At 43.7% G+C, this 14557-nt stretch overlaps 1 protein-coding gene across 9 annotated transcripts in view; it reads left to right on the forward strand.

Annotated features, from left to right (window-relative positions):
• tspoap1 (TSPO associated protein 1) overlaps nucleotides 1-13533 on the forward strand; it is a 76407-nt gene extending 62874 nt beyond the window's left edge. For 5 of the 9 annotated variants that reach the window (XM_085288357.1, XM_085288366.1, XM_085288359.1 and 2 more), the window contains 13 exons: nucleotides 719-1108; nucleotides 2213-2368; nucleotides 2702-3511; nucleotides 4019-4121; nucleotides 6052-6194; nucleotides 6794-6962; nucleotides 7619-7687; nucleotides 8317-8364; nucleotides 9102-9128; nucleotides 9226-9347; nucleotides 9433-9504; nucleotides 9676-9780; nucleotides 10297-13533. In XM_085288357.1, the coding sequence (XP_085144483.1) occupies nucleotides 719-1108; nucleotides 2213-2368; nucleotides 2702-3511; nucleotides 4019-4121; nucleotides 6052-6194; nucleotides 6794-6962; nucleotides 7619-7687; nucleotides 8317-8364; nucleotides 9102-9128; nucleotides 9226-9347; nucleotides 9433-9504; nucleotides 9676-9780; nucleotides 10297-10611 (2529 nt within the window). In that variant the 3' untranslated portion in view covers nucleotides 10612-13533. The remainder of the gene's footprint in view (nucleotides 1-718; nucleotides 1109-2212; nucleotides 2369-2701; nucleotides 3512-4018; nucleotides 4122-6051; nucleotides 6195-6793; nucleotides 6963-7618; nucleotides 7688-8316; nucleotides 8365-9101; nucleotides 9129-9225; nucleotides 9348-9432; nucleotides 9505-9675; nucleotides 9781-10296) is intronic. The other 4 variants (XM_085288358.1, XM_085288365.1, XM_085288364.1 and 1 more) reach the window with 2 other exon arrangements.
• Nucleotides 13534-14557: the final 1024 nt, after the last annotated feature.

Raw genomic sequence — 14557 nt, forward strand, 5'->3', positions numbered from 1 at the left:
ATTGACATGCAGTGGTTCGCACTAAAGCAAGAACACCACCATTATTTCATGCGGCTACCATATCGGCGCCAGCTGCGGTCTCAAGGCTGGAGCTGAACATAACAAACAATTTCTCCCCTGATAACAAACTGTGTTTAGACTCTTTGTTCCAAACGCCCTTGTACGCTTATCTCCAAGGCCGAGTCGGACGGCAGGTCTGGGCCCGGCGCTGGATGAATAGCTGCAGGGCAGGATGGCTGTGTCTGGATCGGCTTACTTCTCACCCCTTACCCACCCCTGTTGCTTGTCACATGCTTCATGATGTTGTGATGTGGACATTTATGTGCTCTTTGTGCAGAGGAGTTTTTTTGTTTTCTGTTCTCATGCTGTCCCCCCATAGGAGCCCAGCATGAGTAGAGGTCTCTTTTTCCCCCTCCTCGTCTTCCCCATTGTATTGTACATTTCAGTGTTTTTCCATAATACTACCGGTCTCCGACCTGTCTCCCCATGTGATGTCTGTGTTGTGTATGTAAGGTCGGGGGGGGACCCATTTCGCTGCAGGGCAACTTGCATGTGACAAATAAAGGCTTTCTTGACTTGACTTGACTAGATAATCCAGCATATTGTTAATGGCTGCAGTTTGCCAAAGTGTAAATAATACGCTAGATTGAGGCGTCCTGTCCTTTTTGACAGACAGAATAATAAACACCTTTGTCTGACTATTTTTTTCCATTTCCAGGTTAATGTGACCTCCCCGGCCAACTCAGCACCTCAGCCATCTCCAGTAGCGTCACCGACACCTGCTCAGGCTCCATCAGTGGCAGCAGCAGCACCTGTGTTGGAGCAGCACAGAGACACCGACAGCCCTGGAACTATACGTCCATTCCCATCTATCACAGAGTTCATCGAGGACCCCAGTGCCAAGCTTGGGACCCCTGAACGCATCCCTACACCACCCAAAGCCCCAATTACAGATCTCCTTAACCCTCAGGACACTAACCTCATCCGTCCCCCCAGCACTTCTCCTCTGGAGTCAGAGGTAGAGGAGGAGCATGAAAATACCCGCTTGGTGTCCATCGAGGAGTTCCTGACACAGGACCAAGACCCAGTGTACTGCAGGAGGCAACAGGTCAGCCTTGTTTTAACTGGGTTATTGCTGTTTACTACAAAATTAAATGTAACATGTACTCTAAGTGTCTGTTTATTGAATCTGATTATAGTTTAGGTATTCAGAGGTGCACCTAACTTCAGTGTAGATTATATGTCATACTTGGTGAAATCAGATTTGAAGGAATAAGGCATTTAAAGGATATTGCTCTGCCATTGCAACATTACCCACAAAGACACTCAGCAGTCAACATCTTAGCCTGAGATTCTGTTGTATTACTCAAGAAGTCGTAGGCTACAGATATTTTTTATACTCCAAACTTGTGGAGACTGAAGAAGTCACTTGGATGAGTGGCGAAACGTTTCTTCCATTGAAAACACTTTGTGCAAATGAACAGAATCAACTTTTTGAGATTTCCTTATCTGGATGATTGAGCATGCATCAAGACTCACAACTTGTAGTTTCCATAACCAACCAATAGAAAGTGTTTCATATATGCAGACTTTAAAATAAACAGGACGTGTACCTGGAGGTGACGGAGTTAAAGGTGCTAAGATGTTTTTGTGAGTGGCCAGAATATACAAGATTGGATATATGTCTATCAGACGGAGGTGGGATTGTTGTGGAGACAAGGCTGAGGTAGCTTGGACATGTGCAGAGGAGGGATAGTGGACATATTGGACAAAAGATGTTAAAGATGGAGCTGCCAGGTAGGAGAAAATGAGGAAGACCAAGATGATGTTCATGGATGTGGCTAAAGAGGACACGAAGAGGGTGGCTGGTGTGACAGAAGAGGATAGTAGGTGTAGGGTGAGATGGAGGCAGGTGATCTGTTGTGGTGAGCCCTAAAGGGAGTTGCAGAAAGTAGAAGAACAACATCAACTCTCAACATGTCAAGTTTTTTGTTTTACGCACTTATTAAGAAGCCCTAAATAATTAAAAGTTAATAAATTGGCTGCAAATTTAAGACCATATTGAACATATTGATTGATGCGTTGATGCATGGAGCCAAGGCCATATAAACACCTTCCATGCTCTAGTCTTGTATATGCAATCGTTTGCGCCCTTTCAAGCTGTGATGCATAGATATTATTTCATTCTGTGCATGATGTAATGTTTCCTCAGAGTTATGTCAGAGGGATTGTTGAACCTCCCAGTGACTACCATGCAGACAACAGCCACTCAGATCTGTCAGACATCCTGGAAGAAGAGGAAGAGGACTTTTACTCTGACCACCTCGGTGAAGTACAGGCAAGGGGATGCACAATTGGAGCTAACAGGGTAAAGAAAGTATTTCGTACTATGACCGCAGCTATACACATGCTTGTTTGCAGAGATACTTTCCAAGTTCTGCTTTTTAAATGAAACATGCTTCTTTTAATTTTTCTTCCAGAGTTTAGTTCTCATTTTGAGGCCTTGTTTCTTCTGTTGGAATCATGATTGTGTCTGATTGTGATTCTTGGTTTTTTCCTTCCTCTTTCATTTCTCTTCCTTCTTCATGGTGGCGTTCTCATCCGTTTTGTCTGCACTTGCTTTATTTTCACTGAACATTATAATGTTCCATCCTACCTTCACCGAACCAATCTTGTATGAATAAAACTGTGGCCCTTGCAGTTGTGTAAGTTGGAGGCTCCAGACAGTGATGAGGAAGTTCTTGAAAAGATCCTTAAGTTGCCTCCTTATGTCTACCCCAACAAGCAGCTGTTCAGCATCCCCGAGATGACAGAGGAGGAGGACAGCAGTCAAGAAGAGCATTTAAGTCGCCGCAGCCAGCATCAGCCACAGCTCACCCACCTCCACTCCAGAAACCCAGAACACCTCCATCCTGGCCCTCCACATCACCGTAACCCACACCCACAAATCCCCCCTCACCATCACCACCTCAACCAGGAACCCAGATCCCTAATTAAAGAGCCTTTACCCAAACACGGGGCCTTGCAGGTCAAGCCTAAGACACAGCACAGAGTACACTATGCAGAAACGGTGGACACCGTCAGTTATCCGGAAGCAGAAGACACAAGTTTATATGAGGGTCCTGCCAACAGACGGGTCTCTGCCCACTGTCCTCCTCGGCCAACCCACACTAGCAAAGACAAAACACTGCTTCGAGGGCTAGGTGACCGCCTTAGGAGGGAGGCCATGCTCAGGAGTCAGATGGCCGTTGCCGCTGCGGCCAACCCCGGTGATGGCCCTACCCCACCAAGACCCTACCCAGTCAGCAAAACAGTACGAACTATGAAGTCACCCATTAGTCCTGGGGTGGAGATTGATGTTGAGTACGGTACAGATGACAATGAGGAGCCTGTGGAATATACTCCTAGGGAGGTGGTGGTGCAGCAGATGAGCTCTGAATGGTGGGTAGAGGGGGCCCAAATGGAGCACAGCAGACCTCCTCAGCGCCGAGGGCCGAAGGCTGATCCGCTGGTAAATGTTGGTCCGCTGGTGTGCCGTCCCAGACCCATCCTCTCCTCTGTAGTTGTGCTAATCAACCCTTGAGCTCTTTAGAGGAAAACTCATAACCCTCCCACTCAATAGACTTTGCCAATACATGGCTACACACAATACATTGCTACCGAGTGGATTCAGCTAATGTTCCCCCTCTGCGTGACTGCACTCATTCCTGCTGCTTTCCTATTCTCCTGCACATTGAAACCCCATCTCTGTGTTTTAAACTAGTCCAGACTGCCTTGTCTTGCATTCGTTTACAGTCAGTGTGCTTTGGTGCGTGGGTGTGCGTCTGCTAATACTGCTGCAGTGCAAGAAAATAATATGCTTATGTTGCGTGCATGTAGAATACCCTGGAGTGTGTTATATATTAGATGTGACTCTGATCTCTGCTCCAATAAGAAACAGTTTAATAATTTTCCTCTCCTCCCATGTAGTGCTTAAACATCATACCTCATATTTCTTTTCTCTTTTTTGATTCTTGAGCAGGAGGTCAGCCAGATCCCTCCAGCTGAAGCACGTCCATCATGGAGAGGCCAAGCAGAGCTTTCCTGTAAACCCGCATGCTTGCAGGCTAGGAATCTCAAAGGTCAGAGGCCTTTTCCCCTTTCGTGTTTGTGCTTCCCCTCTTTCTCATTGCTTTCTCTTTTCTTAACCGAAAACAGTGGGTGTGAGACGGTGCTGACACACCTGTGGTTTCTGTTGGCAAACCTCCCCCTCTCTCACATGGAGGTAGTCAGATTAGCACCTTGTGTAGGAAGGAGGGGGGTGGGGTGGGGGTTTAGGGAGAAGGAGGTGCTGTAGCTGCAGTGGAGTGAAGTGAGAGAGAGAGAGGCCGCTAAGCTGAGAACCGGCTTAACCTAAAGTGGCTTGTCATGACAGGAGGAAGTGACAGACATTAAAATAGTAACCTCGATTAGCCAGCAGAGAAATGGCTCGCAGTTTGGACGTACACACCCCTCTGCTTTTCTCTTCTTTCCTCCAGATCTCGTCTCACTTGCTTCCCATTGTTGATTCAACAAGTTGCCCTTTGAGTTAGCAAACCTGGCTGTTCTGATAAATACACAGTTGACTGCACACATATATGCGCAAGTGAACACGTGCACAGATAAGAGGAAGGGCTTAGGGAGAAGTTCTGTTCTATCTACTAGAAAATCAGTGAGGATGTGAAAGTGTGCGAGTCGTCTGCCCGTGACTCTTGCCACAGATGGGCTGATTCTCTCTAATGAGATAGAGAACGCATCTCTTGAGTGCAGCTTAAAGCCTCACTACAGCTCTTCAAATTTGTCTCTTGCTGTCACATAGGCTTCAGTGGCAGTGCTTTTAATCACACTGCTGGAATCTTTTGTGCAATAGTGCGTATCTGTTGCCTGCTTTGCGTAGTTTGCACTGTATTAAAAGCACCTCTAAAATTATACTAGGACTGTTTTTTACATGTTAGGTTTGGTCTGCAAGTAAAGGTGTTGAAAGTTAAACTGGAGAGTGGGTCAGACACCTTATTCCACAGTTGGAGTTTGTGAGCGTGTGCACGTTTGTCAAATGGCTCACACAGCTTAGGATCAGTGGTTTAGCTTGATTACCTCTTTTAAGGACATGCCAGTGCTAGGCGAACGCTGCTCATGGCAACGCAGTTGGTGGGCAGTGGGGGAGGTGCAAGCTTGCAGTTCTATTTGCAGAATTCATTGCAAGCTAAGCACGGCTGCTCTGCAAACTCTGTTGTGTTGAAATAGCTAATATTATAATAGTAAGAGAGAATTGCATCTTAATACCTATAAAATAAATTGCATGGGATTAAAGGGAAATACTTCCACAAAGTAACTAATTCAGAATGAGAGTTATGTACACTGTTGGTATCATTTAATGATACAAGTGTGCGGTTGACTCCCTTGTCCCGTGGAGCGAGCTGAATTATCTGCAGCTCAACGTGACAAAGACCAAAGAATTGATTGTGGACTTTAGAAAGACCAGGAAACCTGTGACCCAGTTTCAATCCAGGGGGTCGATATGGACACTGTGGAGGATTATAAATGCCTCGTAGTACACATAGATAATAAACTGGACTGGGTTAAAAGCACCACTGCACTCTACAGGAAGGTCCAGTGTCATCTCTATTTTCTGAGCCGGCTGAAGTCTTTCAACAACTGTTTTTATGAGTCTGTTGTAGCCAGTGCCATCTAGAGAGCTTTAGCATGTCGGGGGAGCAGATTGAGGATCGCAGATGCCAACAGACTGATTGGCCATAATGTTGTGGGGATGGAGCTGGACTCCCTTAAGGTGTCGGATAGGCGGATGTTGTCCAAGATAGGAAAATTGTTCGTGCCTATGCATATCTCCCTGTACAACTACAGTAAAATAACAAAGTTTTACAGAATATATTTAATCTGTAATATTCTGGATATTTATAACTATTTGTATATATTAGAGCAATTTTCTAATCATATTTGTGTGTGTGTGTGTGTGTGTGTGTGTGTGTGTGTGTGTGTGTGTGTGTGTGTGTGTGTGTGCGCGCGCACGCGCAGGTGGTGTGGAATCACCAAAGACGAAAGGAGACAGTGACATACGCATCTTTGTGGCCCTCTTTTCATATGACCCTGCCAGTATGTCACCCAATCCTGACGCTGCTGAGGAGGAGCTTCCCTTCAGCGAAGGACAAATCATCAAAGTATGTCCACACACTGCTCAGGCCCTGATGGCTCAGCATGTTCTGATTTCACAGCATTCCTGTTTTAGACATGCAGCTCAATCTGCATGTTTGTATAGTTGCCAGGGTTGCTGTGGGTTATTCACAAGCCTTAAAGCCTTCTTTGTTATCATCCCCATTAGTTTAGGTTATGGTTACATGAGCTAACACGCTAGGGAGCATTAACCAAAAAACTGCTGGCCTGCTTGTCTTGCAACAGAGTGACAGAAATCTGCATACTGAAATAGTGGAAACCACAGATTAAAGTAATTATCACGCTGCTGAAGGTTTCATAACAAGAAGTGATTATGGCTTTAATGAGGCCTGAATGTAATTCATCCTTTTAACATTGTTTGGTTTTTATCTTTATTTGCAAAGATTTGAAAATGTATTTTAAAAAGGCTGATTTTGATGTTGGTTGTGCAAATTGTAGCTCAGAGGATAATGCAGCTTGCACATTAGAGGGACATTTAATGCACCCATTTCATTCTAGAGTATTAATGTAATGCTGACCTGTATAAAATCTATATGCCATCAGTTAAAACAACTCATTTTAGTTGATACATTTCCTCCTCCTTCAGGTTTATGGAGATAAAGATGCAGATGGGTTCTATCGAGGAGAGTCAGGCGGTTGTCTGGGCTATGTGCCATGTAACATGGTGTCTGAGATCCAAGTGGAGGATGAGGAGACCCGGCAGCAGCTGCTGCAGCAGGGCTTCTTATCCACAGCAGCTTCCATAGAGAAGATAGGTATGTGACTGTGTTAGTCAGACATTTTCCCCCAACACAGCAGTATTAGTTCTGTTGTTTTGCCATTTAAAGGTGATTTGGTTGTCTGTTACTGATGATGTAAATGCTAATATTTTACTCATTATATCATCCCTGTTCATGTTTGAGTGGGAAGTGAAAATGGCAGCACAATTGTTGCAAAACTTCAATGTTTTGAAAAGTGACTTTAAAATATCCGTCATTTTCAATCCTTCTGTTGATGTCTTCATTTTCTGGAGAACATCTGACAGTTGGTTTTAAGTTGATTTAAAATTGGCCCAAAATATTGAATATGTTCTTATGTTCTTTCTGCTAATAAGGTAATAGTAACCATTGCAGGAGTCTAAAAATGAAATGGGAGGCAAAGTCTCTGTGGCAAGCAACCGAACAGAATCAAGCTAACACTTTGCTTCTGTTTCCTGCTTTGTACCCAGAGCTGTGCTGTTGCAGATGGTTTAACCTTTTCACTTCCACTTGTCACTGCTGTGTCAGCTGCTCACTGGCTCTCATGTGTTAAATAGCTCTCCACTGGCTTTTCATTGTCTACTTTATGTGGTCTGCTGCTCTCAAAAATTACATCTGTGTTTCTTTTTTTATTATTATTATTATTTGGTTTTCCTTTCTAAAACTCCATTAAGGCACTCGCACACACGCACAGCTTCCACGTCGCCCCGTTCCACCGCCGAAACCGAGACGATCCAAGAAAGGTGTGTCTCGCTGCAGATTGCGGCCCCCCGCTTCTCTCCTTTATCCTCCCTTCTGGTTTGCTTCTTTTTCTGTCTCTTTCACTTTAGATTTTGCTCTTTCAGTTTGCTGCCTGCCATTCAGCAACTGGGGCATGGGGGATTTTTAAACCAGCTACTCAAGTAATGAATTCAGACAGCTTCCTAGAATTGTGGGCAAATACTTCCATTATGAATGGAGTATCTGTCGAGTAGTTTCGTACTTTACAATTAAAGCCAAGTATTTAAAGGCTGTTTATGCTACCATCTCTCCACAGGTTAAGTGTGCAACAGCTTTTCAAAAGTTCAAAGACACATACATGAGTCCTGTCATTGGCTATGCATGTAATACACGGATATAGTAGCAGGATGTTGCCATGTGTTGCTAATTCATTAAGAACCTCAAAGAAGGTTTTTGTCTCCTGCTCCTGTGTCACAGTTGAATTACATGGTCACCTACAGATCACTTTGTTGAAACATCCATTCCCCTCTGCGCTCCACCTGTGACTTTGCGTGCTGCCTGTGTGATGACCTGCAGGATTATTTTCAGACAGTGCCTTGTGTCATTCTGTGACTCTTCCTGTACTCTTTTCCCTTCACCCCGTCTCTTCCAGTCAAGTCTGCAGACATCTGCGAGGAGAGTGTAAACTCCTCCAGTCAAGGTTTGTAGCTCTGCCCGCCTCCGTTTGCACCTGCATGATCAGGTGACTGTTTCAGTGTGCCCTGGAGGACAGCATGCCTTTACCTGCTGCTGCAGCTGGAGTTATTTTCTGTTATTTTCTATTTTCTTTTTGTTTTGTTTTTTTTAATGGTTGTAAACATGAGAACTGTATTCAGAGTTGCTGATCATGTCGCCTTCATTCATCCTTTTTAGAGTACGTTTGACTCTTGGCCTTTAAACCCATTAAAAGTAAGGAACACTAACAATAAATTCATCTTCTTTGAGTTGAAAATGCATCAAATGCAGGGGAAATCATCTGCTTGCAAGGGGCAGCCAATCAGAAGAGGGAGGGTGAAAGGAGTTAAAAGCAGCTTGTTTCAGCCAATGGTTGAACTGAGAGGCTCCACTGATTCCCAGTGTGAGAGCAACTGTGGATCATACAAAGATTAAATATCACATAATAGTTACTCTTTAACGGCTTATCATTAACCCTTAGTTATAAAGGTCAAACAGTCCCTTCTGTCCCTTCTTTTCATCTAATAACATCCATTTGTCTCCATTTTTGCTAACAGTGTTGCAGAGTAATTTACTCTCCCCGCCTCAGGATAAATATTTGCTCCAACTTATGTTTAATGGGGCAGCACAGTTCAGGCTGCCATCACCTTTTTCATGAATTACAAATGCTAACTCTCTCTGCTAATCTTCTGTTCTTGTTGTTCTGATGTGACTTTCCTTCAGCTGAGCATGATGCTGAGCGAGTCGAATGTACGTACACGATCAGTTTATTGGAAATGCCCATTTTCAGGACTCTGTACTAAAAAAAGTGTTTGTCCACCCACCCCCCTTTCTCATTGGCTGACAGATCCCAGCCAGGTGGATCCCTCAGCCACTGCAGCTGTGGGGAAGCCAGCCCCAGGAGCCCGAAGGATGGTCGCCATCTTTGATTATGACCCACGAGAGAGCTCCCCCAACACCGACATAGAGGTTAGGACTGCAGATGCTTTCTTTTTGCTTTATGGGGCTGAAATGTTTGCTGATTACCTGCTCTGTTTGTTATGCCCCTGTCCAGGCTGAGCTGACCTTCAGTGCTGGAGATATCATACATGTGTTTGGTGACATGGACGAAGATGGCTTCTTCTACGTAAGTCTGAAAATGACTAGGAGATCTGACATGACTGCAATATTATGTGGCTCTTAAAACGTTTAACTTTACTTTGCTTAAAACTTAACTTTACTGGCTGTAGCTGTACCACTTATAAAATACCTTTGTAGTAGAGAGTGCATTTCATCAAATTACCACCTTCTCTTTCAGGGTGACTTAAATGGCCACAGAGGCCTCGTCCCCTCCAACTTCCTGCAGGCCGTCCCAGATGATGCTCCTGTGCAGCCTGCACCTGAACCCAAGAAAGAGTCACAGGTAGCTTTGAAACTGTGGGCAATGGCCTGACCTACATGGTTACAAGTCACTGACATCCCAGATTTCTGTGTTTCTTTTTGTTATCACTCACAAGTATGTCTAATTTCTGGTTGTTGAGTTTGTTGTTTCTTTAAACCTGTTTTGTTTCATTAATTCTGCTCTGTCACATTTCTTTCATCTCACTGTTTCCTGCATGGCCTTTTCCAGAAGCAAAAACGTTCTGTACACTTTGAGACTTGATCGTAAGTGTTTCTAGGCGATCAACGCTCTTGCTGTCTGTTTACTTCCTCCTTAAAACCTTCTCAACCCGTAGCTGTACACTGCTTCTGTGATCCTGCCCCTAAATGTGAACCACAGGATGAGTTGAAATCTTTCTTCCTCTGTGTCTCCCTGTTACTGTTTCCTTTATCAAATATTAATTCTAATAGAAGAAATGATGAGCCCATGTTGTGTAAATGAACTTCAACAGTGTTTTGCTTTGCTGCTTTTTAAACTCTTGATTTCCTTTTTTCCTAGGATGCTTGGACGTCTTCCACAGAGCCACAGGAATCTGGGCCATCAACACTAGAAGAATCTTTGCCCCCTCAAACTGAACCTGCTTGCCCCGCCATGACAGAGCACACAGATCTACAACCCCAATTGGCACCCACTGCAAGCCCCACATTAGACCTGGACCCTGCTCTGGGCCCAGCTGTAGTGAAGGCCTCAGACCCCCGTCCTGTGGACAGCCCTGCACAGGCCGAATCTTCTGTGCAAGGAAAGAAGAAAAAAGGTTTTTTCTCCAAAGGCAAGAAGCTGTTCAAAAAGCTGGGATCCAGCAAGAAAGAATGACAAACTTTGGACATCTGACACACAACACTTGTGTCACATTAAAAGCACTTTTTCTGTAACTGTAATTCTCAGTTGGTAGTCGGTGCAGTTAGCAGCTATCAGATCTAATAATTGATGCTTTAACTGTCAGTAGTTCTACATTTGCCTTAGAGCACTGGTAGACCAGCTGTTAAATATAGAATACCCTAAAACACCCAACGGCATCACAAGAGCATGTATAGATGCATGTTGAAGTGAGCAATTACTTCCTAATAATCTGAGCATTTGCAAAATTTCAACTCATTGGAGGCTTTAAAGCAGTTTGAATCTCCTTTAGGACTGACTTTATTTAGAACAGTCAATACGGAACAGAGAAGACGTCATCCCAACTCAGAGACAGCTAATGAAGTGTTAGCTTTAATGCTCGTGTACTGGTGCCACTTTATTTATTATTTGAAACAAACAGACAGAGGCAGCACGCCGTCTCTTCCTCTGTGTCATTATTAAGAATGCACTATCTATCCTGAATGGATGCTTCTCTCTGTGTTTCTTGTCTTTAAGAGTATTTATACATTACTTTGTACAGAACATGATATTTATTTGTATCGGATTCCTGCCCTAACAGTGGTCACACCGCATGAAGTGGCATCGGGGCGTAAAATTAGAGGTTTAGAGCTGTCAGAGACAGCAAGGATCCACTTTGGTATGTGTAGTTTAGAGCTAAGACATCGTGGCGTTTGTGGTTAACAGTCCTGACTGTTTGTTGGCGTTCAATGTAAAGAATGTGAAGGGTTCTCCTTCTTTGGCATGTGTGTGTGTGTGTGTGTGTGTGTGTGTGTGGATGAAGCCACACAATCGCTGGTGAGACTGAAAACAGTTGCCTTTCTCAGACATTAATACAGGAACTCTTGATGGCTGTGTCAACAGTCATAACTGACCTAACTGTTACTTGTTTGCCATCTGTGTGTGAGTGTTAGTGTGCAGAAATGAGCAGTAGCCAACAGAGCTGCAACTGAATGAAGTATTTGTTGATTAATCGGTCAGTCATTTAGTTTAAAACCAGGGGGATGCCCGTTAGATCCCTGCAGCTCAGTGCGACTCCAAAAGAAGAGAAGAAGAGTCAGTGATTATGTTTGAGAAGCTAAACTAGAATAAACTCATGTGTGACCCCTTTCAGCCCACTTCCTGCTTTGTGTCTGTGGGACTAACCTGTATATGAGGAGGCAGGTGCTTGAAAAATAATTAGATTTTGAACTTTATTTCCCTGTATTTGGGGGTTGAGCCATCATGCCATGCATGGTGGCTCAACTGGGTTTTGACACAAACATCTTCAACATCTCTCAGTGTGAAAACGTCATGATTAATCAACAATTGCTTTACTGTTGCAGCTCTGCTTAATCTGTAGTCCCAAATGAAAACTGTGAAAATATTGTAGCTGGTCATAGATACTGAGCAGTGTTAGCCTGTGGGGTGTGGTGATGTTTGAATGTGGCACACAGAGCAGCACTTTCTTAGAACAGCGTTTAAAATGAGCAGTTTTCAGTCATTGCTGTGGTGGTTAGCTGCACTACTGTAATGTGATAGACTCTGCAATAAGTTGTTGATGTGTGTTTAGTTTTGCCTCCTCGTGTAAATGCAGTCACATAACTGTAGTCAATTTGAATGGTGTTACGTGATCCCTCTTCAGCCCACACGGCGTTTTTCTGTTCGCACATTTGCATCACAATACTGTCAAAGTTTCTTCAAAAAGTAGAGCTTGAGCAATGGCGGCTCTTGCGTTTGACTGCAGGGGAACAAACACAGAGCCGTGCTGACACACACACACACACAGGGCTGTTAGGTAGCTTCTCAGGTTTTCACACCTTTCCTTTTCCATGCTGAGCGTGTGGTTTTTGAAAAAGCAACAGGAGATGCCAAAATGTTCGGTGCTTTCCCTGGTTTACTAGCGCTGGCTTGAAGGCCCGTGTGGCAGGTGGAGTGAAGGCTCAAGCTGGAGGCACGTTATTTATTTTCTTTTTCTTTTCTTTAATGTGATGAATGTTTGAATTTTGTCAGTGTTAAAATAAAGGGAGCGTGATGATGCCAAGAATTTAAAAAAAAAAAAAAAAAAGAAGACAGGGGCTGGATTGACACTTTAGATGTGAAGTAGCCGGGACAGAGGCAAGAGCGAGGCTGTACTGTCTGACTTCTTCATGTGTTTCTTTTTTTTTTAAGAATCAAAACAAGGGCGGATGCTTAACAGTTGCCGAAATGTACAGCAACCATTTGTACTTGTGTTGGATTTGACGGCCTTTAATGCACAATTATTTCTCTACCTGCTGAGTAGTAACATAGGCATCCCCCTCCCCCTCCATATGTTGTAGGACCCCTGTAGGCAGTATTTTAGCTCAGCTGATCATATTTAGCCTTACACGAAGACCTTGTTTAGTCTTAATCTGTTGTTTACAGGATGTTTATTGATTGCATGCATACTAATGTTATACCCATGTTTGGCCTTATTTATGTTGCTGTCACATTCTCCGTCTTTGCGGGCTCCCTTTTGAATTGTAGATGGTGGATGCAGCGGGAGATGGAGCTGTAGGAGCTGTCTGTATGTACTGAACAGTGTTGGGACTATTTTCATACAATGCAGATTTTTTTTTGTAATCTTTCCTGAGCTGCATTTATTCATTCATTCATTTGTTTGAAACCAGTGTAAGATTTACCTTTTTATATTATATATAAATATATATATAAATGTTTTTATTACCCATTTTTGGAAGCTCGTGTGTAAATATTTTTTGTTAATATTGTTTTTCAGATTTTTTTTTCTTATGCATGCCCAGGCAGTGTTGATGGCGGAACGGTGTATGAAGATGTTAGAACTAAAAGGATTAAAATTGTGACGGTTTCTTTCAATATGGATCTTTTTACAGCAATAAATTATGTATATTTTCACAGAAAACACCTGTGTGTGTCATGTGTGGTAATTTGAAAAAGAAGCTGAAACACAAGGTCCCGATTTTTGAATGTTTATCTTTATTTCATATCAGCAGATCATACATTGCACTTGTGATAGGTGAAACAGATGAGATCTAAAGCGGAAAAAGAGTTGCAAGCTTTGCTCTGTGCCGCACGCTGCCCATGTGAACAAACTGCTGCAACACTCTGGGCAGAGCGTGGCCGTGCGAGACAAAGCAGCTTCCTCTTTTGCAACTTCCTGCGCGGGGCGCCATGTCGGGCCTCTGCTCTCCCTGAAGCCAACAGTACACTCATCCATAAAGTAGGAAACACTACACTGTGGCGAGGAGTTTAGTAGTGCTTTCTACTTTATGGATGACTGCACTGTACATCCACCGCTCCTCTTCCGTCTTCTGTCTTCTCCCACTTCTCTGTTCTTTGTGCACCTGCTCTGGCAGCTGCACACATACACACTAACACACACCAACCACCCCTCCCTTCCCCTCCCCCGCCCCTTGACAGATAGACCGACCTGAAACCTCTGTGCTTAACAGCTCAGCAGCCCTTGCTCATGCTCAACCAGAAAAAGCACACTTCCTGATTCCTCTTGAAACACTTGCGTGCCTTCTGTTTCCACGCAATTATTTCAAATTCATCAGATGTCTGGTTACATTTCTGAAGAACATAAACTAAAAAAATGTAAAAAAAAAAAAAAAACCCTGTGAGGCAAAAATTTGTTCTTTTTGTTTTGTTTTTGGAGCAAACTGCCAGAGGAAGCGCTATCTTGAGGAAGCCATTTTAGCAGCCATGAGTAAGCTTTTCTGTCTGAGCTGTTCTCTTCGATCAGGAGGCGTTTAAAATAAGTCCACCAATAACACACGACAGCTCTGATCACATTGAAATGGGACCGGACAGAAAGATCCGAAAGACACGTTTAAGAATTTCAATCATAGTCTCAAAGAAAAACTTTGCAAAACCTTTAAGTTTTAAATACAAATGTGTTTCCTCAGTAATCTAAGCCAACCTC

This window comes from Mchenga conophoros, linkage group LG10 (genome assembly GCF_057382185.1).
Source record: "Mchenga conophoros isolate Kocher_MC1m ecotype Shallow Benthic linkage group LG10, M_conophoros_male_GT1.1, whole genome shotgun sequence".
Classification (NCBI taxonomy): Eukaryota; Metazoa; Chordata; class Actinopteri; order Cichliformes; family Cichlidae; genus Mchenga; species Mchenga conophoros.